General features: G+C 38.0%; 2 protein-coding genes across 3 annotated transcripts; one reads left to right on the forward strand and one right to left on the reverse strand.

The window, feature by feature from the left end:
- Positions 1-688: 688 nt before the first annotated feature.
- Positions 689-5,719, reverse strand: LOC103722824 (elongation factor Tu, chloroplastic-like). Of its 2 annotated transcripts, XM_008813517.4 has the most exons (3): positions 4,049-5,719; positions 2,173-2,218; positions 689-907 (listed from the first exon to the last, which is right to left on the reverse strand). In XM_008813517.4, exon 1 carries the CDS (start codon positions 5,602-5,604, stop codon positions 4,156-4,158), a length of 1,449 nt encoding a protein of 482 aa, XP_008811739.1. In that variant the 5' UTR covers positions 5,605-5,719; the 3' UTR covers positions 689-907; positions 2,173-2,218; positions 4,049-4,155. The 2 variants fall into 2 exon arrangements, with proteins under 2 accessions (XP_008811739.1, XP_026655662.1); XM_026799861.2 differs by lacking the exon at positions 2,173-2,218.
- A 4,512-nt stretch (positions 5,720-10,231) lies between these two features.
- On the forward strand, positions 10,232-26,288 carry LOC103722832 (chloroplast sensor kinase, chloroplastic). Its single transcript, XM_008813527.4, has 9 exons — positions 10,232-10,764; positions 12,584-12,754; positions 13,395-13,712; positions 18,432-18,497; positions 18,572-18,640; positions 18,728-18,820; positions 19,268-19,491; positions 23,052-23,325; positions 25,805-26,288. Exons 1-9 carry the CDS (start codon positions 10,267-10,269, stop codon positions 26,051-26,053), a joined length of 1,962 nt encoding a protein of 653 aa, XP_008811749.4. The 5' UTR covers positions 10,232-10,266; the 3' UTR covers positions 26,054-26,288.
- The last annotated feature ends 1,339 nt before the right edge of the window (positions 26,289-27,627 follow it).

Consider the following 27,627-nt stretch of genomic DNA (forward strand, 5'->3'; position numbering starts at 1 on the left):
CCACACTTTCCCCCCTCCTTTTCCTGCGAACCAAACGAGCCCTAGAAGTTTTAAGTCCTGCCACTTACTGAGACAAGAAAAATAAAATAGAAAGGTCAAATAGATAATTTATCTTACTTAAAACCTACTTGAAATAATTAATCCACAAATTTGCTCCTTAATGCTCCACGTAGACTAGCCAAGAGATAATGAAAAATATACAAAATAGACAGAAATGTCATATAAACATCACATCACTTGTCTGACCCAATGACTCCTCGCATCTAATTTTTTGTAAGATTTAGAACAGCTACAAAAATAATTAAAAATATATTAGGAGTTTCTTAATATAAAGAAGATCTTTAGTAGCCCCTCTAGAATTCTAATCACATATATTCTCCCAGTTCATTGCCCTTTCATGCAAGCATGGTATGCCTCCTTTATGAATGCCCCCTCCATTCTTACAGAGCATGACCACACAATTATGTTATATTTCTGCAAATCATAACTACTTATTTACCTAATCATTACTGTGGCATATTCATTTTCAACTTTATTCTTTGAATTTTCATCACACAGTAACTGTAGTGTGAAGTCTCTTGTCTTTGTTGAGCTCAACTTTCATAAAGGCACTGTTACCATTGCCAAACATTCCAAGCAACATTATCAACACATTGCCCAAAACAACAACCATGGTAAGCGCAGTATGTAAAAGTTGAACACCAGTGCAAACCTATCACCATAAGGGACCCCAATTTCTCCAAATAGAGTTCACAGTTATGCTGTCCTAAATGTAGGTTTTTTAACACCATCAACTTGACCATTTTACATGCCTTTTCCCCCCAGTGCCAATAGAATGAACTCTCTGAGTTATATGGTAGTTTTCTTCTGCATCTATAAGAGCCACAAGGGCCACCAGTATTTTGACCTGGATCCCAAATCAAGATAGCATAATTAGGCTCCATTCTAATCTCAGCAAAATCCAACCATCACACCTATGTGTAACACCTTCCAGAATCAAAATTGTCACATGATAAAATGCAAATCGACATGAAATGATGTAAATATGCTGTCAATGAATGCCGACCAATTTCATCTCCCTGCTATGACAAGAGGGGAACTGCATAAAAGAAACATCAGCTTATTAAGCCGACTTAATATTTGGTTCTGCAACCAAGTAATTCATCATGCTTCTTTGCAGCTTGAAAGGAGTAATTCCAGTTGCTTGTGTGAATTTGAGATCCCACAATAGGATGCTGATTCTAGGTAGAACAGGTTCCAAAATTGTGCCATTCTACTAGGTAGGTCAACATTTTTCCAATAAAAAGGAAACAGCAGCAAATACCAATACCAAATATAGATTTAGATCAATTCAGGTGGAATCAATCAAGATACGAGAGAAATAATGCACAGAAAATGGTTCTCTTATTTGTCTTCGATTATCAGCTGAATCATTGACGGACAAAAACAGTGACTTCTAAAAGAAAGCATGAGTAAAGAAGAATGCTTCCGGAAAGACCTTAAAGTTACATCAAAATTTTCACAAAATGTCATCCTTCATTTAATAATTTCATGTTTCATATGTACCAAAAACAAAATCCATTTCATCAATCAAACAAAAATAGTCCTAAGATGACTTCACTCAAAAGGCAGCCTAAATACTTCTGGAACATTCTATAATAACTGTAGAGACAAGCAAGAGAAAATAAGCTTCATTCTTGTATTCATAATCTGTACAAACAACTCTCGGACAATTTACCCTGCAAATGTTAAGTGCACATTAGCAAGGGAAAGCACTTAGATTTTTCATCTAATGGCTTTCGTCGAGACTATGTGCACAGTTTAGAGTAAGTAAAAAAGTTCTTAGAGGAGATATGTAATAGAACGGGACATTTAAAGAGTCAAGATTGAAACAAAAAGGCCCAATTTTAGATGTCATTGTGAATGCTAGAAAGTTTCTTTCTGCATTATTCTCCAACATCTTACATGAAGGTGTGACAATTGACAACAGAGATGCTAGGACGAAGGACGACAAACATCTAACATTATTCACAAGATTTCTGCATAAGCAGTTAATATGAATGTTTCAAAATATTTAAAACAATAAATATAAGATGAAACCAACAATAAAACACAATTGATGGATGGTGACAAGAGACCAAAAATATTTGGGCACATGACTGTCAAGCTAACCTTTTGGGAGACAAGGAATTCAGGTCGGGCCCTCATCAATCTAAAACTGTTTACCAACAAAGAAATTACATTATGGAATAAATAAACCAGTAGTAGCAACTAAATAAGTGAAAATTGCAGTCAATGACACCTGTAGATCAGTTATAGCAAGATAGAAATTTTGTTAAGATCTATGATCTTAAGAAACCTGAAAGAAGCTGAAATCCACAAGAAATCCAAATACGCAAGTAATAAAAGTAAAAATATTTGAGAACATGACGGTGATGTAAACATTAAGCATCGAAACAAGAATTCTTGCCAACACCCTATGCCCCCACCCCCAACACTACCCCCACAACCTGTCCGCATAGGCATAACATAGGCAATAAACAAAACTATAAATATATTGGAAGGCATCTAGAAGAAGTTGAAACCAACAAGAAATCCAACTAATCAAAAGGGTTGAAGAGTGCAAATATGAGCACATGACTGTGAAGTAAAATATTAGGCTCTGCAACAACAATTCTGAGGAAGCCGCCATCAATGTACAGCCAGTTACCAACATACAGAATATCATATGATGGAATACGGAAGTTAGTACCAGATTTCCAACTTAATGTCAGTGCACTGATACTAAAAGACCAGCTGTAAAAAATTAGAAGCTTTCTATGATGCTAAAATGGTATGACATTCTGGAAAAGGTGGGCAAAACAGAAGAACACACTATTATCAAAGAATCCTCTGGGCACTCCCTTTGCCTCCCCCTCCACCCCCCATCCCCAACAAAAATAACAAAATAAATAAAGGAATCAAACATGCCATTTAAAAAGCAACAAGCATCAATACTTAGTAAGATGACAGACTAATAAGTTTCTATAAGGAATTATTAGTTCTTTGTTTTTTTTTTTAATGTAAACTAGAAAATTAGAAGCTTTCTATGATCCTAAAATGGTATTACATGCTGGAAAATGTGGGCTAAACAGTAGAACACAGTATTATGGAAGAATCCTCTGGACACTCCCTTTGCCTCCCCCACCCCCTCCCCAAACAAACAAATAAATAAATAAATAAAGGAACTGAACATGCCATTTAAAAAGTAAGAAGCATCAATACTAAGTAAGATGACAGACAAATAAGTTTCTATAATGAATTATTAGTTCTTTGTTTTTTTTTAAATGTAAACTAGATTGTTTGACAATAACAATAAAGACATCCATGCCTGGAACCACATATTGAAAAAGGAAAAAACAGAAGAATCTTGATGAACAGGACACCAACAATCTTTTATCGTAAGACAGTATGTAGACATATATCAGAAGCGCTCAAATACGAAAAATGCATAAATATAGGAGGGAAAGCAGAATGTCAAGCATACTTTCCTAAGTACTAATAATTTTTAATTATTAATTCAATGGCATTCAACAGGTTAGGATTCATAGGATAACAACATAATTAAAATAATCTGATAACAACATTGATAACAACATAATTTGACAAGATCGATACCTTCATAGTAGATAACTCAACAGCCATAATGGCTATAATTTATCATCAAGTCTACCAGGCAATAAGCTAAAAGAAAAGGCATTGAAACTGTACTGCTTATACAAGTGAAAGCACCTTGAGATCGAAGCATGAATGGTACCTTCATATCGAAGCATGATTTTCATAAACTAACCTAGTGCATTCATAAAAGCAACAATCTACTATTGTCTAGGAACTACATCTACTGAAAATCTTTCATCCAAAACAATAATCATAATGGAATAACACAGTTCTATTGCTTCAAGTTTCTAGCCACAAGGACTGAACAATACTGCAAAAAGAAAAGCAAAACTGGAAATATATCACAAATGCAGGTCTTTGGCTATCTTTGATTTAAAAATGGCAGACTTACTAACTGAACAGCAGCACAATTGAGTCGAGCAGCCCCTCTCATCCAACTAGCTGGAAAGAAAGCAGTAGATTAAGGAGGAACACAGGAATAAGAGATAATCGTATCCATTACTCAATAATGGACTGAATGACGCCGGCCCCGACAGTCTTACCACCCTCCCTGATGGCAAAGCGCATACCCTGCTCACAAGCAACAGGCATGATAAGCTCCACAACCATCTTGACACGGTCTCCGGGCATGACCATCTTCGACTCCTCGTCCTTATCATTCATAATGGTCGTGACCTTGCCGGTAACATCAGTAGTCCGCATGTAAAATTGTGGCCTGTACCCAGGGAAGAACGGCGAGTGCCGGCCACCCTCCTCCTTCTTGAGCACATACACAATAGCTGTGAACTTGGTATGCGGCGTAATGGTGCCGGGCTTGGCTAGCACCATTCCACGCTGGATGTCAACCTTCTGGATACCTCTGAGGAGGAGCCCCACATTGTCGCCGGCCAAAGCATCATCAAGAGTCTTCTGGAACATCTCCACACCGGTGACAGTGGTGGTGCGGGTATCCCTGAGGCCGACAATCTCGACGGTATCGCCGATCTTGATCGTGCCACGCTCGACACGGCCAGTGGCGACTGTCCCACGACCAGTGATGGAGAATACATCTTCGATGGCGAGGAGGAAGGGGAGATCGGTCTGGCGCTGGGGGATGGGGATGTAGTTGTCGACGGCATCCATGAGCTCATAAATCTTGTCGACCCAGGGGTTTTCGCCACGCTTCATGTTGGGGTTGGCCATGAGGGCTTCAAGGGCGAGGAGGGCAGAGCCGGAGATGATGGGGACGTCATCACCGGGGAATTCATAGGAGGTGAGGAGCTCGCGGACCTCGAGCTCGACGAGCTGAAGAAGCTCCTCGTCGTCGACCTGGTCCTGCTTATTGAGGAAGACCACCATGTTGGGGACGCCCACCTGCTTGGCTAAGAGGATGTGTTCTTTGGTCTGGGGCATGGGGCCGTCGGCGCCGGAGACGACAAGGATGGCGCCGTCCATCTGGGCGGCGCCGGTGATCATGTTCTTGACGTAGTCGGCGTGGCCGGGGCAGTCGACGTGGGCGTAGTGGCGGGAGGCGGTCTCGTACTCGACGGTGGCGGTGTTGATGGTGATGCCGCGGGCGCGCTCCTCGGGGGCGGCGTCGATCTCGTCGTACTTCTTGGGGGCGCTGTTTCCGTGGGAGGCGAGGGCCATGGTGAGGGCAGCGGTCAGGGTGGTCTTGCCGTGGTCGACGTGCCCGATGGTGCCGATATTGACGTGGGGCTTCTTCCGCTCGAACTTGCCGCGGGCGGCGCGGACGACGTGCAGGCCGCCGCCATGGCGGGGCGGGAGGCTAGTCGCGGGCTTCCGGGAGACGGAGATGGAGATGTTGTGGGTGCCAGAAAGAGACCAGGAAGAGGATAATAAAGAAGAGGTGTTAGTCTGAGGAGGCTTAGGGGAAGAGGAGGGGAGGAGGGGCTTGGAGGTGGCGGCGGCCGCAGCTCCGGCGGCTATCATAGTGATGGAGGCCATTAGGGCGGAGCCGCAGAGAGAAGATGGGGTTTGGGACAAGGAGGAAGGGGGAAAGGGGAGGAGAGCCTTATCTACTATCTACGGTCTTGATGTGGGCTGAGGAGGGCCTCTTGTCTTGGGTCCATGAAATGAACCCTGAATGCCTCTGGCGCTGGAAGGCTCCAATGAGGCGTTTGGAGCCTTTCTCAAGTTCTTCAGTGTAGGACTGTCACAAAATGTTGGTGGATTGTAACATAAAAAAAAAGAAAATGTTGGTAGTAACTTGTGACCATTGAAATTTTGGTGGGTTTTAACTAAGGAACGTGTCCACATGAAATGGTTGATGAGAAAAATCTTGGCTTTTGGTCCTCATTTAGCAAGTAAAATGTTGAGAAAATTGCGGCATACATTATTTGTCTTTTTTTCAGAAAAAAAGAGACAATATTGTTCGGATTAGATAATAACTCTAGGAGTTGGGTACATTTACTAAATCATGATCTAGCATACAAAGGAGGAAATTTTTTTATTATTATTATATGATAATATTTTAGAAGCATTTCATTTGCATATAGACCCTCCTCACTATGAGAAATTATACGAATATCCTTATAAAGTTGTTATATATGTGTATACGCCTGTAAATTTTTCTTTTTTACACGTCTACTTGTCAAGGGTATTTCAATCATTTCAATTTTAAATCTCTCGTATTTTAATTGTGTTAGATGGTATGGTACATATGCAATATACATACATACATACATACATACATATATATATATATATGTGTGTGTGTGTGTGTGTGTATGTATGTATGTATATGTGTATGTGTATATGCATGTGTGTATATATATATGTATATATATACGTATATGTATGTATATGTATGTATATGTATAAGTATGTATATGTATATGTATACGTATATGTGTATATATATATATATGTATATATATGTGTATATATATACATATATATACACCTATATATATATATACACATATATATGTGTGTATATATATATATATATATATGTATATATATATATACACACACATATATATACATACATGCACAATAAATATTTATAAGGATATACATGTAAATATTAATTTATAAAGGGTATTCATGCAAATTTAAATATTACAAAGGTATTCATGCAAAAAAATTTATAAATATTTTATAAGTTTTTGATTAGGCACTCTTTAGATCCAAAATATGGGCTGATATGATTTATAGATGGGGTAAAGCAAGATAACGCATGGTATAAAGGTTAAAGACTTTATGGTTTGAATATTAGATTGATTGGATATTGGCATGCGATGATTTAAACAAGAGAAATATACAAACTAACATTGAGAGTTTATTTATCAACTCAAATACAAATATATAAAATCTAATGTTCAAAATTTCTTTACCTGATAGAATTGTAACTATCTATCATGTTATGACGGCCAACTATGACAAGGTTTTTAAAGAACTTATTATGCCATTATAAAAGTTTTTATAACAGCTTCTTAAAAAATCATTATTAACCGGTATAAAAGTTACAACAACCACGTCTCAAAAAAAGCAACTTTCAAATTTTTAATATTAAATTTTTAACAAGTAAATTAGTGTCATTATTCATATTATAATGGTTTTTTATTCATATTGTACTGATCCATGATGAAAAACAGCACCCCTTATATTTTCTACATTATTAGCCTGATACGAGCGGCTGAATTATTATACTAATTGTTACAATCATAGTTGGCGGAATTGTCCGAATCGGCTTACTAGGAGGATTCTGCCAAGCAAACCGAAACATCGGATGTGAAGACCTCCATACTGGAGATTTTGGGGGTGGGAGAGCAGGAGGGTATGTTGAGGTATTTGGGAGTGCCGATCTCAGGGCAGCGTCTACGTAGCAGTGATTGCTCTTCCCTGGAGATCGGTATCAAGCACAGGTTGGAGGGGTGGCAGATACATTCACTTTCTATGATGGGCAGGATTATCTTGGTACGGTCAGTTCTCTCCTCGATCCCGATTTACCTATTATCTACCTCTTTTATACCGGTGGCGACAGTGAGGAATATTGAGCAGATCTTCAGAAACTTTATTTGGGGAAGGAACGGAGGCGGAAGGGGCATCCATCTCATGGCATGGGAGGTGGTATGTCAGCCGACGAGATTTGGTGGCTTGGGGTTGCAGTCCTTGGTGGCGAGACGGGAGGTCCTAGCGGCACGGCACGCCGCTAGAGTTGTGTTAGAGCCTGATAGCATGTGGGCCTCATTGATGAGGGCCAAGTATGGTGGTCTGGTGCCTGGGGCCCGTACGGGGCGTCGCCACTCACCGATCTGGAGGGAGATTTGCGCTAGAGCAGGGTTGGTGCTTCCCGCGATTAGATGGGCTATTGGTGATGGGCGATCCATTGATGTGTTAGAGGATCGCTGGGTGACGGAGCAGCCTATGAGTAGACTACCGGTCATGGTGGATACGTCGAGGTTAGTCGGTCTCAGGGTCAGAGATTTGATGGAGCCCGGAGGGGGGCGTTGGAGGGTTGAGTTGATTAGAGAGGCTTTTGGGGAGCAGTTGGCAGAGATGATCTTGGCTCTACCTATTCCTGCCCGGGAGGGGTCGGATAGACTAGTCTGGATGCCGACAGGGCGATCGCAGATGCGAGCCAGGGATATTTCCATGTTGTTGAGCCGAGAGCCAGCCCGACAGATAGATGGAGGATGGATTTGGAGGATGCGGATTCACCCGCGTGTCGCGCTCTTCATATGGAAGGTGGCATGGGGTTGCCTACCGACCAGGAGTGTGTTAGCACGGCGTGGGGTGAGGATTACTCAGTGTTGTGAGGAGTGCACGGAGACTGTGGAGACGATTGATCATGTTATCCTGCAGTGCCCCAGAGCTAGGGGAATCTGGAGCCGATCACCATCTTTGCTGCCCTACTCAGTCGAGTCGACACAGGATTGGATTCATTGGTTGAGAGTTTTCATGCGGAGGCCCAGTACTGTTGAGGCCGGGATCCAGTGGGCTTATTTGGCCCATTCTATCTGGTTGGACAGGAATGCTGGTATCTTTGAGGGCAGACGGTTACCCCCGAGGGTGGTGGTGGACAGAGCTATGCGGCTTGCCAGGGAGGCTACCACTATTATCGTTAGGTCTTCTTCTGAGATGGCCAGGGACACCTGGGGTACTCTTTCCGCTGTCACAGCGCCCAGGTTCGTCCTAGTTTCTTGGGTACCCCCACCCCTTGGTCATCTCAAAGTGAATTTTGATGGTAGTATGTCGGTGGACGGGGTGTCTGGAGGAGTTGGTTTTATCATCAGAGACCACCTGGGTGGTCTGATAGCTGCTGGTGGCCGCTGTGCGCCGGGACTCACCGCTGTCGGTGCGGAGCTGCGGGCAGCCTGGGAGGGGATATCCTATGCGAGGCGGGTACTTCGTGCTGAGCATATATGCCTTGAGGGGGACTCCTCTGTGGTGATAGAGTGGATTCGGGGAGTGGACAGATATGGTGATGGGCACCCTCTCATTAGTGAGATCGGAGATTGGCGCAGGAGTCGAGTGATTTCCGGGCGTTACATGTTTTCCGGGAGGCAAACAGTGCAGCAGACTGGGTTGCCTCTTTTGTTGCCCGGCATTCTGGAGAGGTCACATGGACATCTATAGGAGATATTCCTCCTACCCTGTATGCTTTACTTTCTTTTGATATGGCTGGATGTACTCAAGTTAGAGCTATATGAAATGCCGCTTTTATCAAAAAAAAAAAGGGGGGGGGGGGGGGGGGGGGGGGGGGGAGAAGAAGAAAAAAAGCGGAAAAGAGATAGAAAAAGAAAGTAAGGGAGGGAGGATAAGAGAGAGGAAGGAAGAGAAGCCAGCCAGAGCTGGTTGCTGGAGGTTGGAGAGAGCGAAGGCGGGGCTCCGCCTTCAATTTTTTGTTTTATTCGAATTAGGAGCCTGGAGGGGTCTCTTTTATTTTTGCATATTTTAAGTTGAAGACGGCAAACCCATTACTGACTTCACTTAATTCTTTTACATATTTTTTTTAATTTTGTGATATTTATGTGAAATCGGCAAACGATTTGCCGAGTTTACTTAAAAATTTGCCAGGTCTCTATTTGAAATGAAACAAAGATCCAGCCGCGGCCTCTGCTTCCTACTCGAGTGCCGACTTTCGCCACTATCCACCAGCCTCCTTCTCTCTCCCTCTCCCTTTTCTCCTTCTCTTTCTTTTTCTCTCTCCCATTCGCTCTCTCTCTGGCCTCGTCTGCTGCATTGGTATAGGTTCGGCACGATACGATGCATGCCTATACTAACTTGTGCTATCGGATAATCGGTATGGTGTGCTGGCATAACAGAACTTGCTTACAATGTTATAATGCCATTATTTAAAACCATGACCAATTATTCATATCACGAGATGATGATTTCTTGGTTGAACTTTGTATTTCTTGAAAAAAAAAAAAAAAGTACTTATAAAGAGAGCAACAAATCACTGATTTTCTTAACAAAATAAATAAAAAAGAAAATTAATTTTATCTTTTAGTCACCAACCGCATTGGACATCTCCAGCATAATCCTTTTTTTTTTTGGTTGAATCACAACCCGTTCATCAAACATAACTCCACCACCAATCGCGTCCAAAAGAAATGTGGCTGCACCGCAGCCACCCCTGAACTCGAAATAATCTCCATGGGACCGTTGGCTCCGCTCCCCACCTCTCTCTCGGCAAATACCAAACCACCCGTGTCGATGCTGCTCTCCGCCATCGCCACCGCCGCCGGTGTCGGCGGCGCCACCCATATACCTCTCTTCTACTGCCCCAATTCCAGCACCGCAACGCATCTCCAGCCCCCTGGCCGCAGGCCCTCCGTGGGCGCCCGTATTCCCTTCCCCTCCCAACCCAACCCGACCCAAAACCACCACCCATCACCAGTTCTCCGGAGCCAACCTCCGCTCCACCCCGTCTCCCTCCCGGATCGCAGTGCGGAGGAACTGGCCCCCTCCTCGGCCGCCGCGTTGGCCGCGGCCATCCGCCGGGCCTCCCATGCCTCGCCGGTGGAGTTCACCCGGCGCGTGGAGAAGCGTGGTGAGGGCGGGCTGGTCCTGCCGAGCCCCGACTTCCTGCAGCTCTGCGTCGAGCAGCTCGATTTGTTCCGAATGGTTGTCGAGCAGGACGCCATCTTGTCGGTCAGTTGATCCTCGCACTTTCCTGGATGGTATCTTTGTTGTCCAAGTTAAATCATTTACTGAATGTTGATGAATTTAAAGGAAATCTACTTTGGATTTCGATCTTAGATTGATTGCATTTGTCTTTCGACTCCTGTCATGTATGTTATTTGTGATGTTAATGCTGCCTTTATGCTATTTGATTACTAGTAAGCTGAATAAGTTGTCGGTATTCATCTAATTTTGATGCTCAATATACGAGATTTCCAAGCATGGAAACAGCCTCTCCTCATGCAGGGTAAGGCTGCATGCATCTAACCTTCCCCAAACCATATAGTGGGAGGAGCCTCGTGCACTGGGCCAACCTTTTTTAGTATGTCAGATTTCCAAGAAGTTTGGAACTTTACTGGTTGCTCTTTAGATGATTGAAATAAAGGAAGAATGTTTATAAAGTCAGTTTCACGACCACTCCCATAAAAGCTTCTGTATGTCAAAAGCTTTCCTTGATGATTTTTCAGTAAGTAGTAGGGGAATGTTTGGTGCGCATTGGAAAGATAGAAGAACGAGAAGATTGAAGAGAGAGAACATGATGGTGGAAGAAGCAACATGGAGTCAGTAGAATTAAGCAGATGAGAACTCACAACCCTCTTTATAGCCCAATATTCTACAATTCACAACATTGAGGACTTATTGCCTGTCTTTATAGAACTTTGGCTCAAGTCTGAAAAAAATGCATCGACCATGTAAGACGCTGGGTAGATCTCTTCTTTTAATCCACACAACCCTAATTCTGTTAGACGTGTCGTCATCTATCTTACTGTCTTTTTCCATAATATATTCTACATAATGAAGCTGATCACGCTAAAATATTTCTTATCCATCAACTTTGACTTGGGACAAGTTTCATTTTTATTCCTGACTTCCTGTTGAAATTGTATTCAATATGCTCTATTTTTCTATTAATTTTGGACATGATCCGTGGTGGATCTTTGTAATTTGTAGTTAGCTTTTAATGTTCCTTAATCATCAGTTAACATTTTATCATCTGCATTTAACATATGCCATTGTATATCTTCTTGGATAGTGTCAGCAAGTTTAAAACAATCAGTACAGACAGTTTTAGGCTTGTGTGGACCCGTAGTTTATGTCATCGTGAAGTTAACTACTACTAACATTTGTCACTGCTCCATCATGCTTGTTTTAAACAATTTCTATGCACCTCTATGCTGAAATTTTATCCTAAATGCCCCCAAAATACTCTTTTGGTACCCTACTGTGTACTTTCTCCAAGTTGATAACGACCATTTGTAGTTTTTTCCTCGTTATCAAAATCTTTCATCAGTTTCCTGAGCATGAGATAGCTTCTATTGTTGATCGTCTTGGGTCTATGACTGAGTTGGTTGTCTGAGATTCTCATAACTTTTTTTTTATATATTTCTTATTTTATCATCATTCTCACAATGTCATTGAATGGCTTATTATTCAATAATTTTTTCTTTATGACCTTTACTTTTATAGATTGATACAAGAGTACTTCTTATCTGATCATTTGGCAATATCTTAACTCTAAATTCTTCCTTAAAAATAGTGTTAAATTGGTGAGAAGTTGAATTTAAGTTCAATATACGGGCTGGGTGTTCATCACGACATTGGAATTTTGTATTTTTATATCATTCATCTTGCCTTGCAATGTACTGCCGTACAAAATTCTGATTAAAAATTTAAATCAAATGCCAATTTGTAGAACAGTTTTTTTATGAACAACTACTTTATAATTTGTGCAATCTAATAGTTGTTTCCTTTCATCTTGAGAAACAATCCTCAATTGTCTATCTTGCAGGTGTATGTCAGACCAGCTGGCAGTTATGTTAGGGACCAGTTAGAACTACGTCGAGTTGCATTTTATCCAGGAATTGGCATCTCAGAAAGTACAGATTGTGTGATATTAGTTGGTAAATTTGCAATAGCGGCAGGTTTACATGCAGCTGAAGCTGTTCTTTCAAGACAGCAGGTATGTTGATCTTTTTTGCCATTTTTGATAAATATTTAAGCAAAGTTTTGAATCCCAGTTCCAGACATGATATTGATCAGGGACTGGGTCAAATAGTATCATCCCAACACTTGGGACAAATTGGCATCCGGGTGATTCACCAGGACACCTTTTTTTATTTTTCTTTGTTTTGATTGTTCTTTCTATTTTTTGTTTTTTGAATTATTGTCTAGACTCTAGAGGGTTTTTAGGTTTTTGTTTGTCAAAGTATAGGAATAGGGTAGGTTAGGTTTGTGGTACCACTATTGGTATCATCTCTTACTCTCCACTTCTTTTGCTTTCTCTTTTCTCTTTTCAACTCTCCTCCATGTGCAAAACCAGACAAAAAAGACACAAGAACCTCAGGCTGTTCCTTTTAACCAAGTCCCAGTCCTGTACCAGTTGGTACTGGCTGACCCAGTTACTAACCCAGCCAGGACCCACCGGCATAGACTGGGATTCCAGTTTATGTGGACCCCAGATCCCATTGCTGTCTGAGGACCTGGCCTCTCTTTGGTCTGATCAAGGACAGCTGAGATCAGCCTGGTTTGAATCCATTAGTTAAAGATATTAGTTGTTAATCTTGTAATTGCTGATGATTTCTTTGTGCTTTGAGCTGTAGGTGGAAGTTATACCTGACTTTGGTGCTGTGGTTCTGCCAATGGTGAAACATCCATTTGTTGTGGGATTTCTAGTTGCAGAGCTTCCAAAGGTTGACATGGGTATGGTTGCAAACACACTCACTGACGAACAACAATTGCAGTTCAGCTCATCTAAAGATGGTTCATATGGGTTACCACCATCTTCTGATAAGAAAACCTGGGAAATTCAGGTTTTCAAAGAAGACTTGATGAAAGTTCATGGTCAGTTTACTAGTGAAAAAAGATCCAGAGCTATTATGATTTCTCGATCTTTGGCTATGGCATATGTCATGGATCAGGTAACTTCTAAGCATAGTTTTGTTATTTGTTACATTCATAACAACATTTGTAAATGACAACCACTAACTGAACCAAAATGCCTTTCATTCCTAATAGGTTATTTTGCTGAGCCTATCTTCATTTTCCATTCCTGTTGAAGCCCACTAAGAGGCATTGCAAACCAAATTACAGTCCATTTATCAATTGTCGGTCTGCATTATGATCTAGTGCTTAGCTGTAAACTATGCTAACTTGACAGCTGAAAAGAAAGGAAGGACTTTCATATCAAGATGTAGTGAGTGGCTTGCCTGGTACCCGATACTGACCCAATGCTGGATGCTGATACTAGTCTGGCATGGGCAGACACTTGAAGTTAAAACCATGACACAAGGACATACTTTGCAGTTTGAACCCTTTTTCAAATGATTAGCTGTCAACCTGACACAGAGCCTTCTTGTTTTCCATCAAGCCTCAGGATCCACAATGGCATTATGACCATGGAATATAAAGAAACAAATAGAATTTTAAGCCTAAATTAAGTTATAAAACTGGTTGTTACAAGATGATTGGGAAAACAAACAATAAACAGCAAAACATCCAAAAAAGATCAAGGGGAAAGGAGAGTCTCGTGTTCAAAGGATTGTTTCTTAAAATCTTTGGCGATCTCTTGAGTTTGTTGGAGAAGCATATCAATGCATCTTCTTGACTCTTCAGGAGCATTTCTTTTCATCCTTGAGCATTTGTTTGTTCATTTTAGTTCATAACCCTCAAATGGTAGCTCATGTTCTAGAATGAAGCCTGCTTGACACCACATTCCTGTTCTATGGGGAACAAATAAATTTGGCCCCAAAGGTTTAAGAAGACCCAATTACATAGGAGAATCCCAAATATTTTGTTGAGATGGAAAAGATAAGGAAATTTCATCTGTCATTTTGAAGCCTCATTACAATTGATAGTTTGCTTTCTTGAAATATTCCAGTGAAAGGAGCTTCTCTAGCTGCTTAAGGCAGTTGTGCACTTGAACCTTAAGGGAAGTTACAGTTTTGAATGTTTTATCATTGTCAATGAAGTGTACTATAGCATGTTGTAGTGGTTGGTAGCTATAAGAAGTTTTTGGAATTGAGAACTCTTTGATTTCCCTAGCCTCGCTTATTAATCTTTACTATCTCATTCAGTTCAATCATCATCAAATATTTCAAGAAAACTCTTGTCATGATTTCATCTATGTCAAGGATTATATAATTCGGTGTTGTTTTCACATGAAGTCAGTGGTTGGTTTTAATGTTTGATGTGTATAGTTGTTAGGCCTATTTTAGTTCTACTTAAAAATGACTGACTGGTATTGATCTCCACCTGAAAATTGGCATAAGTGTTTGGTTGATTCAGAATCTCAGTGATGAGATAATGAAAGAGAAATTAATATTTATAAAAATAAAACTGCGAGGGGTGATTAATAGTGGTGACAATTGGACATGTGATGCATGTTCTCATGTTGTTATTAACCATCTCTTATTACTCTTTTGTCTGTTTCTTTGATGATTGGAGTATGAGAATGTAGTGAAGGTAGATTCACCAAAGAAACACCTTCCCAAGTCCTCCAATAATTCCATCCAAAAGGTGCCTGGGCTTCCTGCTCTGCACCTTTATACATACCTCCATAGTACCCATGGATCAATCACTTGTTGATTTCCAGGGTATGGCTTTGATAGATATATTGGCAATTCTATACTGTAGATGAGCAAAATGAGCTGGATATCGCTACTTTTGTCATGAGAAGGAAAACAGGCAGACAGGTGGCATGATCATTCCTTCATAAATCAAAGTGTCAAATGATGAAAAGACCAAATAAAAGCTCGAAACTTTTTTTTTTGGAAGCGGGGGCAGGATATCTCAAAGTAAAGCAAAAAAAATCGTTGACACTGGAATCAGGGGACCTTCACCACTTCATTTTATCACATTATCCTTATTGAGGAAATATTGCATTGTTTACTGAGAACTCAACCATTTCCACTCTTAAGTCAACTTTCAGATTCTAATCATGAAAAGAAATAAATTACTCATCAAATCACAGCTCCAAATATTTTATACTTTTTAAAAAGGTGTACCTATGTGCTCAAGGAGCATCATAATATCCATTTGCAAATCAATGACAACAGAGGAGCCATAAGCGATAAAAATTATCATCTATGTCTGCGATGAATGGGTTCATGGTTCTCATATGAATTAAAAGAAATGCATAACTGTTCTAGAAAGAGATATTTTTTATATTGGAAAGCTTTAAGAATTTTGGCTGATATTCGTGCATTAGAAGCAGATGAGAGTCAATTCTTGGCAAAATTGCGTTACTGACCTGGATGTGTGCATCCATACCTCTAAATAATCTTATAAATAATGAAATAAAATTCTAAAGAGAGTTCTGATAGTTAAAATTTTCTTAGTTCTTTTTACTTAGTTCCTATTAGATCCAGTTAAATTGATATTAATTGTACTTTTATTTATTATGATGGATGGATGACTAATTTACTTATGCTGTGAATATTAGTTGTGCACAACTTCCACGAATGCTTATTTATTTCTTTTGGGAAGTTAGAATTGTTGAGTATCGATATTTAATGAAATTCAACTGAATGTATGGAATGAATCCATACATTTCAAATAATTTAATTGTTATCTTGACCAGAATCTTACCCTTACTATGCATTCCAAATAGTTTAATTTTTATCTTAACCAGAATCTTAGCCTTACTGTATCAGTATATTCATGCACATAGTGAGAACCTGAAGAGGATTTTGTCATCCTTCAGAATAAACTTCAGAGTTTTCCTGGGGACTCCATGAATTAAAAAATCACTCTGCATTGTATATGTTAGAATTTAGAGTTGTACCTTTTATCTTTGAGATTGCTATTTAAATTAATAGAATTAGGATGATAAAATGAGATTGTATTTTATTTGCATTAAGAAAAAAATGGACAAGCATTGTAAACTTGTATACCCAACTCTTAACTGTTGATTTCGTATTTTTTTGAACCTATGTGTACATTTGATCTCCCTCTCAACTATCTCAATTAGTTTTATAGATTGTTCCATCTGTAAGATGCAGTCTGCTTTACATTTATCAGTGACTGCATTCAAAATTGGAAGCATGCGTGTAAGTATATCTGTTATTGTGCACGCGCATGCATGTGAATATGTTGTGTTTCTTTGTGTTGTGTGTGCAGGTGTCTCTATATCTATGTGAGAGTGCATGTATGGCCCATGTCTATGTGTTCATATATCCATATCTGTCAGTGAATGCGGGTATGTTTGCCTGTTGTGTGTTGTGTATGTGAGCATCTGTGCATGCTGTGCTTGTGTGCGTGCGTACATGCATGTGTACATGTGTGAGACATGTGAATCTTATTCTATATCTAGGATAATTGTCAGGGAGGTGTCCATTGTTCATCTGAACTGAATTTGTGATCAACTTACATGTGATCACCTGAAAAAGGAAAATGGGTAGAAAACTGTACCTAATATCTATTTTTCTATTAAAAAAAATTCTGGACTGTAAGGTATTCATGTGTTTCCACATTTCCATGTCTCCACCCTGCCATAATTACTCTCATATGATTGAATTCTAACTATTAAAAGAGAAAAATAAGAGAAAAGTATCTCTCATACCTACAAGTGTATGTGAATTTAAACCGATTATGAAAACAGATTAAATAGATTGGAAGATCTCACCCATCCATTATGTTCTCTTGTGCATCATGCATGCCAAGGGTGATGTGAGAATAAATGGAGCATGTGTTGGGATCTAGTTAATGAATAGATGAAGCATCCAACATCAATGTGGCATTATGGCAGATCAGTTTGCAATAGACCTTCCAGATAGCATGGTCATTTCTGTTTGAGATGTAGTTTGACATAATTTGAAACCATTCAATGATGATGTCAAGGTGAGTGTGTGAAATACATAAATATTACAGGCAAGGTTCGCCGTTTTGATACCAAATCTTGTATTGGTACCATCCTATTACAGTGTCGGTATGCAATACGGTACAAAACGGTAAGGCATATCGAGTGTTGGTATACTACGAGATTGTGTACTGGATCAGTACCGTATGCCTGGTACATATGGTACGATATCAACCGGTATGATGAAACTTGGTTACAGGGTTAAGACATCAAAGGATGCTTTGTGGTTGTATTTATATACAATAAAGTGATAAAGATGGCCGACAATGTTCGTGGAGGCCTTGATAGTGTCGATCAAGATTTGTCATGCCAGTCAGTACCATAGCATACCAGTACCGAATCAGTATGCAATCTCATACCATACTGACACTCGGTATGCCACGTTGTTTCATACCATACCACGTACCAACACTGTAATAGGAAGGTATCGGTACGGGGTTCGATACTGTAATAGTGAACCTTTGTCAATAGTTGGTTCTAAATAAGAATTTATCATAGCTGTAAGCAAAATTGGAACACACTTAACAGGAGTTTGAGAGAGAGAATTTGGAGGCATCAATATTGGTCATGGTATGGCCTTTGGTTAGGACCAAAATATAGGGGCATTCAATAGTTGGCATATGATTTATCCTTGAATGTATTCATTTATTGCTTTCTTTTGCTTGATTGTCTATTGATGCTTTGTCGTTAAAATATTAATTTCATTTTCTTTTTTTGGTTTCAAATTATGTTCACACTGGGATTTAAACGTATAACCTGCTCTATGTTTCGTTGTTTCCAGAAAACAATGCTTCTCCAACAAGCATCTTGGCAAAATAATGCCAGAATGAGTCATCTAGTTGAGCAAGTCAGTCTCGCTGTAGACAGATTTTAAGTTATAATACTCACAAGATGGCTTTTCTAATTTAATAGTTCTAACAGATCCGTGGACCTCTTTCTAGCATCAGAGCTCTGAGCAAAATGTTATCTGTTCATACAAAGAGAAGTGAGGTTTGAAAAATTAAAGTCACAAAAAAAAAAGCATTCCTTTCTGGGATCTTTTACCTAGCATGAGGTTAATATCCATGTTTCTATCAGATCTCTTGTGATATCATTGATGACATACTCATTCAAGGTGATCATATGAAGGATGCCTTACAACAACTCCAAGATGCTGTTTACCTCACCAAGGTAACTTCCTAGCCATGTATCAAATTATTTATCTTCTGATTTTTGATAGCATGGTTTGCCAGAAATATGGTCTATGCCACTGTATGAAACCAAGGAATATCAGTTTTGATATTGGTAGAAATCAGAAGGGCAGCCTAATGCATGAGGCTCCTACCACTACTAGGTCTAAAGAGGGTCAAATGTATCCAGACTTACTCTCGCATTCAGAGAGGTTATTTCCATGTTTCAAATCCGTGCCACCCAGGTCACAATAGAGCAACCTTACCATTTTGCTAAGACTCACCCTCTAATATTGGTACCCATCATTGTGGTTTCTTGAAATGCACTGGAAAATCATTAGTTAATCCATATTCATTCTAAGCCCCTGATATTAGTCAAGTTGAAAATTGTCACTTTCTGTCCCATAGTAAATACTTGTTTCATAGCTTTTCAGTGCATGTTGTGCAGGACAATATAGTGCAGTACAACGAAAAAACATTGAAGAAAATGCATGACTCAACATACAGTCATCCAGAATCATCTAGGTCTCTGCTATCCAATTATGATTCACAAGAAAGTGGAAATTGTAGTACGCAAAATGTGGATTCATTGCTGCCAACAGGCTCTGAAAAGGACATTGAGATGACCATGCCACCTCTTTGGCTTGCACCCCTACAACAACACAATATTAGGTAATGTTTTGCATTAATTGATACTTTGATACCCTATATATATAAACCGTCTAAAATTCAGCTGCATTCACTCTACTTTATGGTTTAGGTGCATTAAAATATCATCTAAATTTCTTAGTTAGACTACCACTTTTTTAATAGTGTTTAGTTTTTTTTCATGAGAAAGTTGATATGGATAAGTAAACTTGTGTAGATCTATCACATAGCCTTAACTTGTGAATGATAGCTTACACCCACTTTTTATATCACAAGCAATTCACCTATTACCCTGTGGAGGCATATCAAGGTACGAGAGTGTATCAATTGCTGAATGATAATGTATGTGACATATTGCTTGCTGTATCAACAAATGATACTAATTCATACTCTGGAATGGCTGATATATGCCCTTGATATGGCTTATTTAGTCTTGAAATTTGTTTGCTATGTTGTTTCATAAATATGGTAGTGCGTTGATTTAAATGCTGTAGTCATCCTGTTTGATATGCACTGAATTTTTTTTGTTTGTTCTTCCCCTAACTTGCAAAAAAAGATAATTGAAAAACTATGTGTTTACATTAACAATTGAAACGTAATTGATGACTGGAAATCAGTGAATTGATAAATTATGCTAAAGATTGTGATGGATTCAAGATAAAATATCTACAACTGGCATTAACTTGCAAATGAAGGAAAAAAATTGCCAAATTATTGAACAACCATGGCCATGTTTTTGATAAATTGTAGTCCCTCACCTCAATGCCTTGGAAACTAAGATACATTATTTGTTTAATCAAACTTTTGGGTTTTACAGTATCTAGATAAAATAAGTTTTATGAGCTTGTAAGATTTGAAAAATACCTCAACATTTATAATGAACTGATCTTAAAGTTTTGGAATTTGAAATAAAGCTATCAAATCAACATTTTATCTTAAGAAATTTGAATTTTGAATATTTTTATTGAAATCAAATAGGGGGTTGTTCTTTATCTACATGTACTACTTAACAGATATTCATATAAATAGATTTGTTTTTAGCAGTCTGTTTATCTATCAGTAGTCTACCTCCTCCTTGATTATTCTCAATCTCAAATGGTGGAAAATGTGTAAAAAAAGGAGCTTAGAAAGCTTTCTGATTGTATTATGCAATACTCATCAGTCTTGGATGGTTCGGGACCAATCCGTCCCAATCCCAATCCTTGTTGATGCTATACAAGATATGAGGATATAGACTTTTTGCTTTTATTACAACTTAAATTGGCGGTGAGGTCTGCCTAATTACTATGAAAATGTTTAATAATAATAGAAGTGAGCTACACAGCTTAATAAGTAACTCACCATGGTTGAATAAACGAAATCTTTCATTGGAAACAATTGACATTTAAAAATATAACAAATACATCAACTTGTCATTTCAATGGTTAGTCCAAAGGTCAACGAAAATGCAATTTTAGAAATTAGTGCAAGTGTCGCGCATAATATCAAAGTTGTTAGAAAGGTTCATTTATAACCTTGAGGCCATCCATATCATCCTCACTGCTAAAGCAAACCAAGCCACTTATATCCTCCCCAATATTCAGATGAGGGCACTTGTACCCCCTAGCCAGCGATGTCTCCTCGATAATTCAAGTGAGGCACTCATATGCCACCTGGCCCGAGATTCACTTTTAAATAGGTTTTTTTTTTTTAAGATTAATAAGATCTCAAATGGTCCACTACAAAAAGCTTCAATAAGAATGAATACTATTATAAATGGTTCTGATATGCAAACTTTCTCGCTGGAACTCATAAACACAAGTTCAAAACTATCAAGACAAACTCATCTATTTTCCCAGATCTCCAATTAAAGATTAAAGATATCAGTTCAACTAGCATAGAGCATAAACCTCCCAAAAGAAATGCATTGGGAATCTTTTATAAATTATAACCAAGCATAGACCTTAAACTAATATGGGAGGTGTTTGTAGAGTCCAAGATTACCAAAGAAATGTAGGTCTGAAAAGCTAACTGATGTTTTGAAGTTTCAAAATAAAACCTAGTTTGGAAAGATTCAAGTATTAAAGACATCTCAAAATTCAGATTCAAGGAACATTTTAACTCCAAGATTTTCAAATGTAGCTAGACTTTGGGGTCCAAAAGAAGACATATGCTTGACTAGTAATTTTCTAGAAATCCCAATTTAACTGAAATTCAAGCCGTAGTTTTCAAATTTATACAAAAGTTAGTAAACATGGTAGTTTCTTTTTTAAAAGAATGGAACTTGCAATCTCTTTGGCAATAGAACCCTTAAAATCCTTAGCTTGGTGTCTCTTCTCCTTTTTCTTCCTTTTCTCTTCCTAGTCTAGCCCCCCTTCTTTTCCTTTTTCTTCCCTGGCTGGTCCTCCTTGCATCTATTTATAGGCAAGGTAGGTCGGTTTTGCAAGTGGGAACCAGTAAGTTACTTCACTTTCTTGAGTTGGTTGCTTAAGTTGTTTGGTTCCTTTAGGTCACATATGTAGGTTGATTGGATTAGCTAGTCAACCAAACTGGTGACTCAACAAGTAGAACTAAATGTCCTCTTCTTCATTTTATTTTCATTTTTATTTGTACTTACTTAAGACACTACATGTAATAAGGAAGTACCTCCCCTCACCCCCCCCAATTTTAACTCAAGAAAAATACTATTTAAATTCCTTTTGAATAAGAAGTTTATTTTCCAACTTCAGTACAAAATAAAGTTTTTTGACGCCAGGTCAAAATTTTGATTTTATAATGCTAATATATTTCTTAAAGATTAAAAGCTCATAAATTTTGTTATATCTTGTATTGCTAAAACCTGAAAGTCTAGTTAGAAAAGTATTATAGATGAGTCTTCAAAGCATGCTCCTAAAATAATGCTAAAAAATACTTAGCGCATTTAACAAAGGGTTCATTTTCCCCCTCACACATAGACACTTGTTTAGGTATATGATAGGTTGTCACAAGCTCTCTGCTAAATCAACTATCTATAAGTTGAAGCTGAGTTTCTGACCAAGGCAATTCTAGCCTAAGAGAACTTTCATGCTAGACGACAGATGGCAGGTTAGAAAAACCAGAATTACTGGTTATAATTATTTAGCTCTCATAACTAGTGAACATCCTTAGCTTGCTATTACCAAGGTAATATTCTCAAGCCTGCTGCAATCTGAAGGTGGAAAATTAGATGATATGTTCTAGAACTGGATGACTGTGAATGTACTTTCTAAAAAAAAAAAGAAAAAAGAAAAAAGAAAAAGAATGATAGAACGAAATGAAGAAATCTTAATAGACCTAGTTGAAGAAAGATTAATACAATTAAGTTTCAGGGATGCTTTTGTCTGTCTGCTATAGTTATTCGGATTCCATTTATGCGTATGGATACATTTTTTTGCACTACAAGCATTAGAATTTTTCTGCTGTTCAATTTTTTCATGGTCTTGATTCCAAAAGGAGTCTATTGGTCTAAATTAGTCATGTGCTAGTTATTTGCATCTATCATTTACTAGATTACCTTAAATATATCTGCTGAAGTTCTCCCAGGTGTGCAATAACATTTGCTTGTGTTCATTGTTTATGTCAGGCAGACCATGCACTATCTCCGATGTATTGACAGATTTGGTTGGTGCTGCGGTACCTCTTGCTAATAAGCAGCAGCGTTTGCTAGAATTCAGTGAACTGTCTCATCCATTGCAAGTCTCTGTGGAGGAATCTGCTCTGCGACAGGCACTTAGTAATCTTATAGAAGGGGCTCTGTTGCGTACACATGTTGGTGGTAAAGTTCAAATATATGCAACCAAAGCACCTGCTGGTGGTGCCCTAATTGTCATCGATGATGATGGACCTGACATGCATTACATGGTACTGATAGAACTATTTATTCCGTTCTATTTGGTTATTGTATTGTTAGAGATCATCAGTAGGAATTTCATTTCTTCCAGAAATTCTCATGGAGCATTTTAAACTTGGTCTTTCTTCTTTTTCATCATTATCATGCTAAACCATTTCTGCGCTTGAGATTATAAATACTATTGCTGGGGCAAATGCATGCATGTGAGCAATAAAGCATGGATGGCTGTGATCTCCTGAGTAATTAGAGAATTGTGTCATTACTTACATGACTTGCCCATGCTTTGCCCAGCACTTCTTTATATCTCAAACCCAAGGTGAGTACAAAGTAAACCAAAAGGGGCCTGTTCTATTAAAGATGGGAATGCAAGGGTCTTTCATGTAATTAGACGGCATCCATGGCCATAACTCGTCAGATACCAAGGCTTTTTCATTATTATAATATAGATATTCTGACTATTGCTATGAACTTTTTGCTTATATATATTGGTTACAAGTTTTTCATCCTTAGATTTTTTTGCATATATACCCTCCTAAATATCTAAAATTGCATGAATATCCTCATAAAGTTACCATTTGCACATATACCCTCATAAAATACTTATTTTGCATATATATCCTTCTTTTTCTTTCTTTTTTTGCATATGTACCTATACCATCTAACATCGTTAAAAAATAAACGGTCTAATATTAAAATGACTTACCCTTCTGGGTAGCTATGCAAAAAAAAAAAACATTATAACGGTATATACGCAAATAGCAACTTTACAAGGGTATTCATGCAATTTCTCATATTTAGGAGGATATACACTCAAAAAAATATATTAAAAAAATGATAAAAGATCGGCAGAGGCTTGCCAAGTCTTTCATGACTCGATTGAATCGGCAAGTAAAGAAAAAGGCCAAGTAACATAGTTAATTTTTCTTTGTTTAAGATCTTAACTTGGTTAAGTTGGAATTGGATGACCAATTTTGTAATTCTATTCTTCCATTTGATTTTGATGTAATTATCATTATTGAGTCTATGATAGATATATATTCTTCATTATTTTTGGAATATTCGAGCATATTGAATTTAAATTAATTGTAGATGTTTAGATTAGTGAAATGGTTTTTAGTGATTTATAAATGGTGAGTTATTTATTTGTTGAGGCGAGAATTTCATAAAGACATCACGATTTCTTTTATAAGAATTGATGTCAACACGAGATCATACAACATGATAATACTGATTTTTTTTGGTCACCCTCCTCAATTAAAATGACTGAATTATCTTCACGAGAATTGACTTCTGCTATTTGAACATAAGTCCAAAATCTTGTGATTGAATTATATTCAATTTGGGGCATATGCTCAAATGGCAGGGTCAAATCAACAGAAGATAATTCAGTCATTCTTAATTGATGAAGGTGACAAAACAAAAGTATTATCATGCCGCATGATTCCATATTGATATCAATTCTTATGGAAGAAATTATGATGCCTTTATGAAACACCTCAACAACAAACACCAACTGAACATTTATAAATTATTAAAAAATGTTTTACTGATTTAAACATCTATAATTAATTAAATTCAATATGCTTTAATCTTTTAAAAATAATGAAGAATACTTAGATGTCATAGACTTAATAATGATAATTATATCAAAATCAAATGAAGAACGGTGTTGCCAAAATAATCACCGAATATTCTTACCTGACCGAGTTAAGATCTTAAATAAAGAAAATTGACAATGTGACTTGGCCTTTATTTTGACTTGTGGATCCAACCAAATCATGAAAGACTTGGCAAGTCTCAACCAAGTGATTATATTTTAATAGGTTTTCTTGAGCGTATACCCTCCTAAATATGCAAAATTGCGTGAATACTCTTGCAAAGTTGTTATTTACATGCATATGACAAAATTTTTTTTTTGCATGTCTACCCATAAGATTATTTCAATCATTTTAATTTTAATCCATTTTTTTGAATGACATTAGATGATATGGGTACATATGCATAAAAAGAAATAAAAAAAAGGGTATACATACAAATAAATATTTCATGAGGGTATACATACAAATAGTAACTTTACAAAGGTATTCATGTAATTTCGCATGTTTAGAAGTGTATACATGCAAAAAAAACCCTTCATCCTTTTAAAACAATCAACATGTTCATAATGTAAATTCAGGCATCAAGTGAAGCACATATCAAAAATTTCTTTATGCTGTTAATATTGAAAGAAAAGTAATATATATGAGCAAATTATGCCAGGGACCATAAGTTGCAATTAAATTTATATGTGTTATTCATGTCTGTCTTTTCCATACTTCTTAACTATGTTGATGCTATATCATTGCCCTCGCTGCCGGCCTAACCTTTTTTTGTGTGTGCGCGCGCGCTGACTAGAAGGAATATCACTGCAATGCTTGCTTATGTCAGTTTTATAGTGATCTCAATACAATACCCGCAAACTAATATATTTCCTGCCATCTTCTCTTGCAGACCCAGCTGCCTTCTCTCACACCATTTGGATCTGGTCTCTTTTCAGATGGTATGGTTGAGGACAATATGACATGGAACTTTATTGCAGGACTGACCGTTGCTCGTGAGATCCTAGAGAGTTATGGTTGTGTTGTGCGTGTCATTTCACCCCTGACACCTGATGCTGCCAACAGGAGTGGTGGGACTCGTATTGAACTCTGGTTTCCTGCACTGCAGTCTGATTCAATGGAGTCAGCTCAAGAAGAGTAGTTGGTGGAGAGTTATTAGGCTTTTCCCAATCTTAGTAACCTTTGTGTAGGTTTTTACACATTGTTTCTGGTTCATCTACGTGAAATGATGTAAATAGAGTTGATGAGTGCAGAGCAAAGCACTCTGGTACCAAAGCACACAATGGTATATGTCCCATTCAAAATTCTGATAATGTAACACAAAGACCTTCAATTTTCTTTTCACAAAATAAAGTTCCATGCATTACTTCGTCTAATCTCATTATGGACACGGACCTCGTTGGGGTGAAAGTAGATCAGAAAGTAGCCGTTCGCATCTGTTTGTATATCGGATAAAGAAACATTTTAGCATTTGACTAAGATGTATTCATATTTGTATCCATTTAATGAAAGAGATACAGATATGGATAAACAATTGTACAATCTGTATCCAAATATTCAGTATTATATAGCACTCATAAATTTTTAAGATAAATAAATATTCATATTAAACGTTGGGTTTTATTTCCCTTCTACTTGGTGATATTTGGTGGTTATAAAGTTTAAAATATTTAATTTATATCTATATTTATATCCATATTTTTAATACTCAATCTGTATCTATACCTATTTAAAGCAATATAGATTTGCATGTTATGGATATACTAATATCCTATCTGAATTCTATCAGCTTTTAGTCCCGGAACATGGAGAAGAGGGGATGTGGAATAGCTATTCATTCGGGTAAGACTCTATTCAATATGATGCAAGACGGACATTTCAAGGATGGGTCTGAAGGAGATATCATTGCATGGAAAGCCCAATGATATAGTTTCTAAGTATAATCAATGAACTATATAAAAAAATGTGAGGGATCTAATAATAGAGTTATATGTTATATTTTCAGCAAAATGTTGGGTTTTGGTTCGTGATGGGTTGGGTTCATAAAAATCAAATCCATGATAGAAGACAAAGCAAGATAAACTTATTAGTTGGCCTAAACTTTGAGCCAAAAAGTTACATTAGTCTACGTCTAAACCTATACCTGAACTACAAGCCTGCACATCAACGCCGGGCAGCGCCGGAGGTTAATGCAGTCTATGAGCCACCTTGACCACAGGTTACCAACGAGCAAGGTAATGAAAAGGTTACCAAAAAAAGTTTTGTTATCTTTTGTGGATGATGTTTCGGTGTTATGCTAGCACTATGAAAATATGTGATTTGTTGCCGTTGATATCTATTTCAGTGAAGTTGTGGACAACTGGTTGAATTGTGATGTAGCAATTATTTTTTCCGGACTTGATGTTGGATTTGGACTTTAGTCCTGTTTAGTGAAAATGTTGAACTGGTCTCGGACATATTTTTACTTAAAATTTGTTTGGATATTCTTATAGAAATATTCTACAAGAATCGGATCTGTTCGCCCGCCCGATCCAACATCTTTAAAAGACTCACCATGGTTTTACCTAATTCTCAGTCTGTAGATATGTTGGTCTGCAAGAAAAAAAAAAGGACCAAGGAGATCCTTTTTTTTTTTTCCCCTCCCCAAAGGATTTAGATTAAGAGAGTGTTGCATTGGTATAGGTTATGCTCAAATTGGCTTCCTAGTCCTTGAAT

Source organism: Phoenix dactylifera, chromosome 10 (genome assembly GCF_009389715.1).
Source record: "Phoenix dactylifera cultivar Barhee BC4 chromosome 10, palm_55x_up_171113_PBpolish2nd_filt_p, whole genome shotgun sequence".
Taxonomy (NCBI): Eukaryota; Viridiplantae; Streptophyta; class Magnoliopsida; order Arecales; family Arecaceae; genus Phoenix; species Phoenix dactylifera.

Bases quoted from the DNA above. Each gene is read 5' to 3' on its own strand.
- LOC103722832 (XM_008813527.4), top strand. From the start codon at position 10,267: ATGGGACCGTTGGCTCCGCTCCCCACCTCTCTCTCGGCAAATACCAAA. The intron at 13,713-18,431 runs GTAACTTCTAAG...CGTTGTTTCCAG, and splicing joins TGGCATATGTCATGGATCAG to AAAACAATGCTTCTCCAACA. The intron at 19,492-23,051 runs GTAATGTTTTGC...TATGTCAGGCAG, and splicing joins CTACAACAACACAATATTAG to ACCATGCACTATCTCCGATG.
- LOC103722824 (XM_026799861.2), bottom strand. From the start codon at position 5,604: ATGGCCTCCATCACTATGATAGCCGCCGGAGCTGCGGCCGCCGCCACC.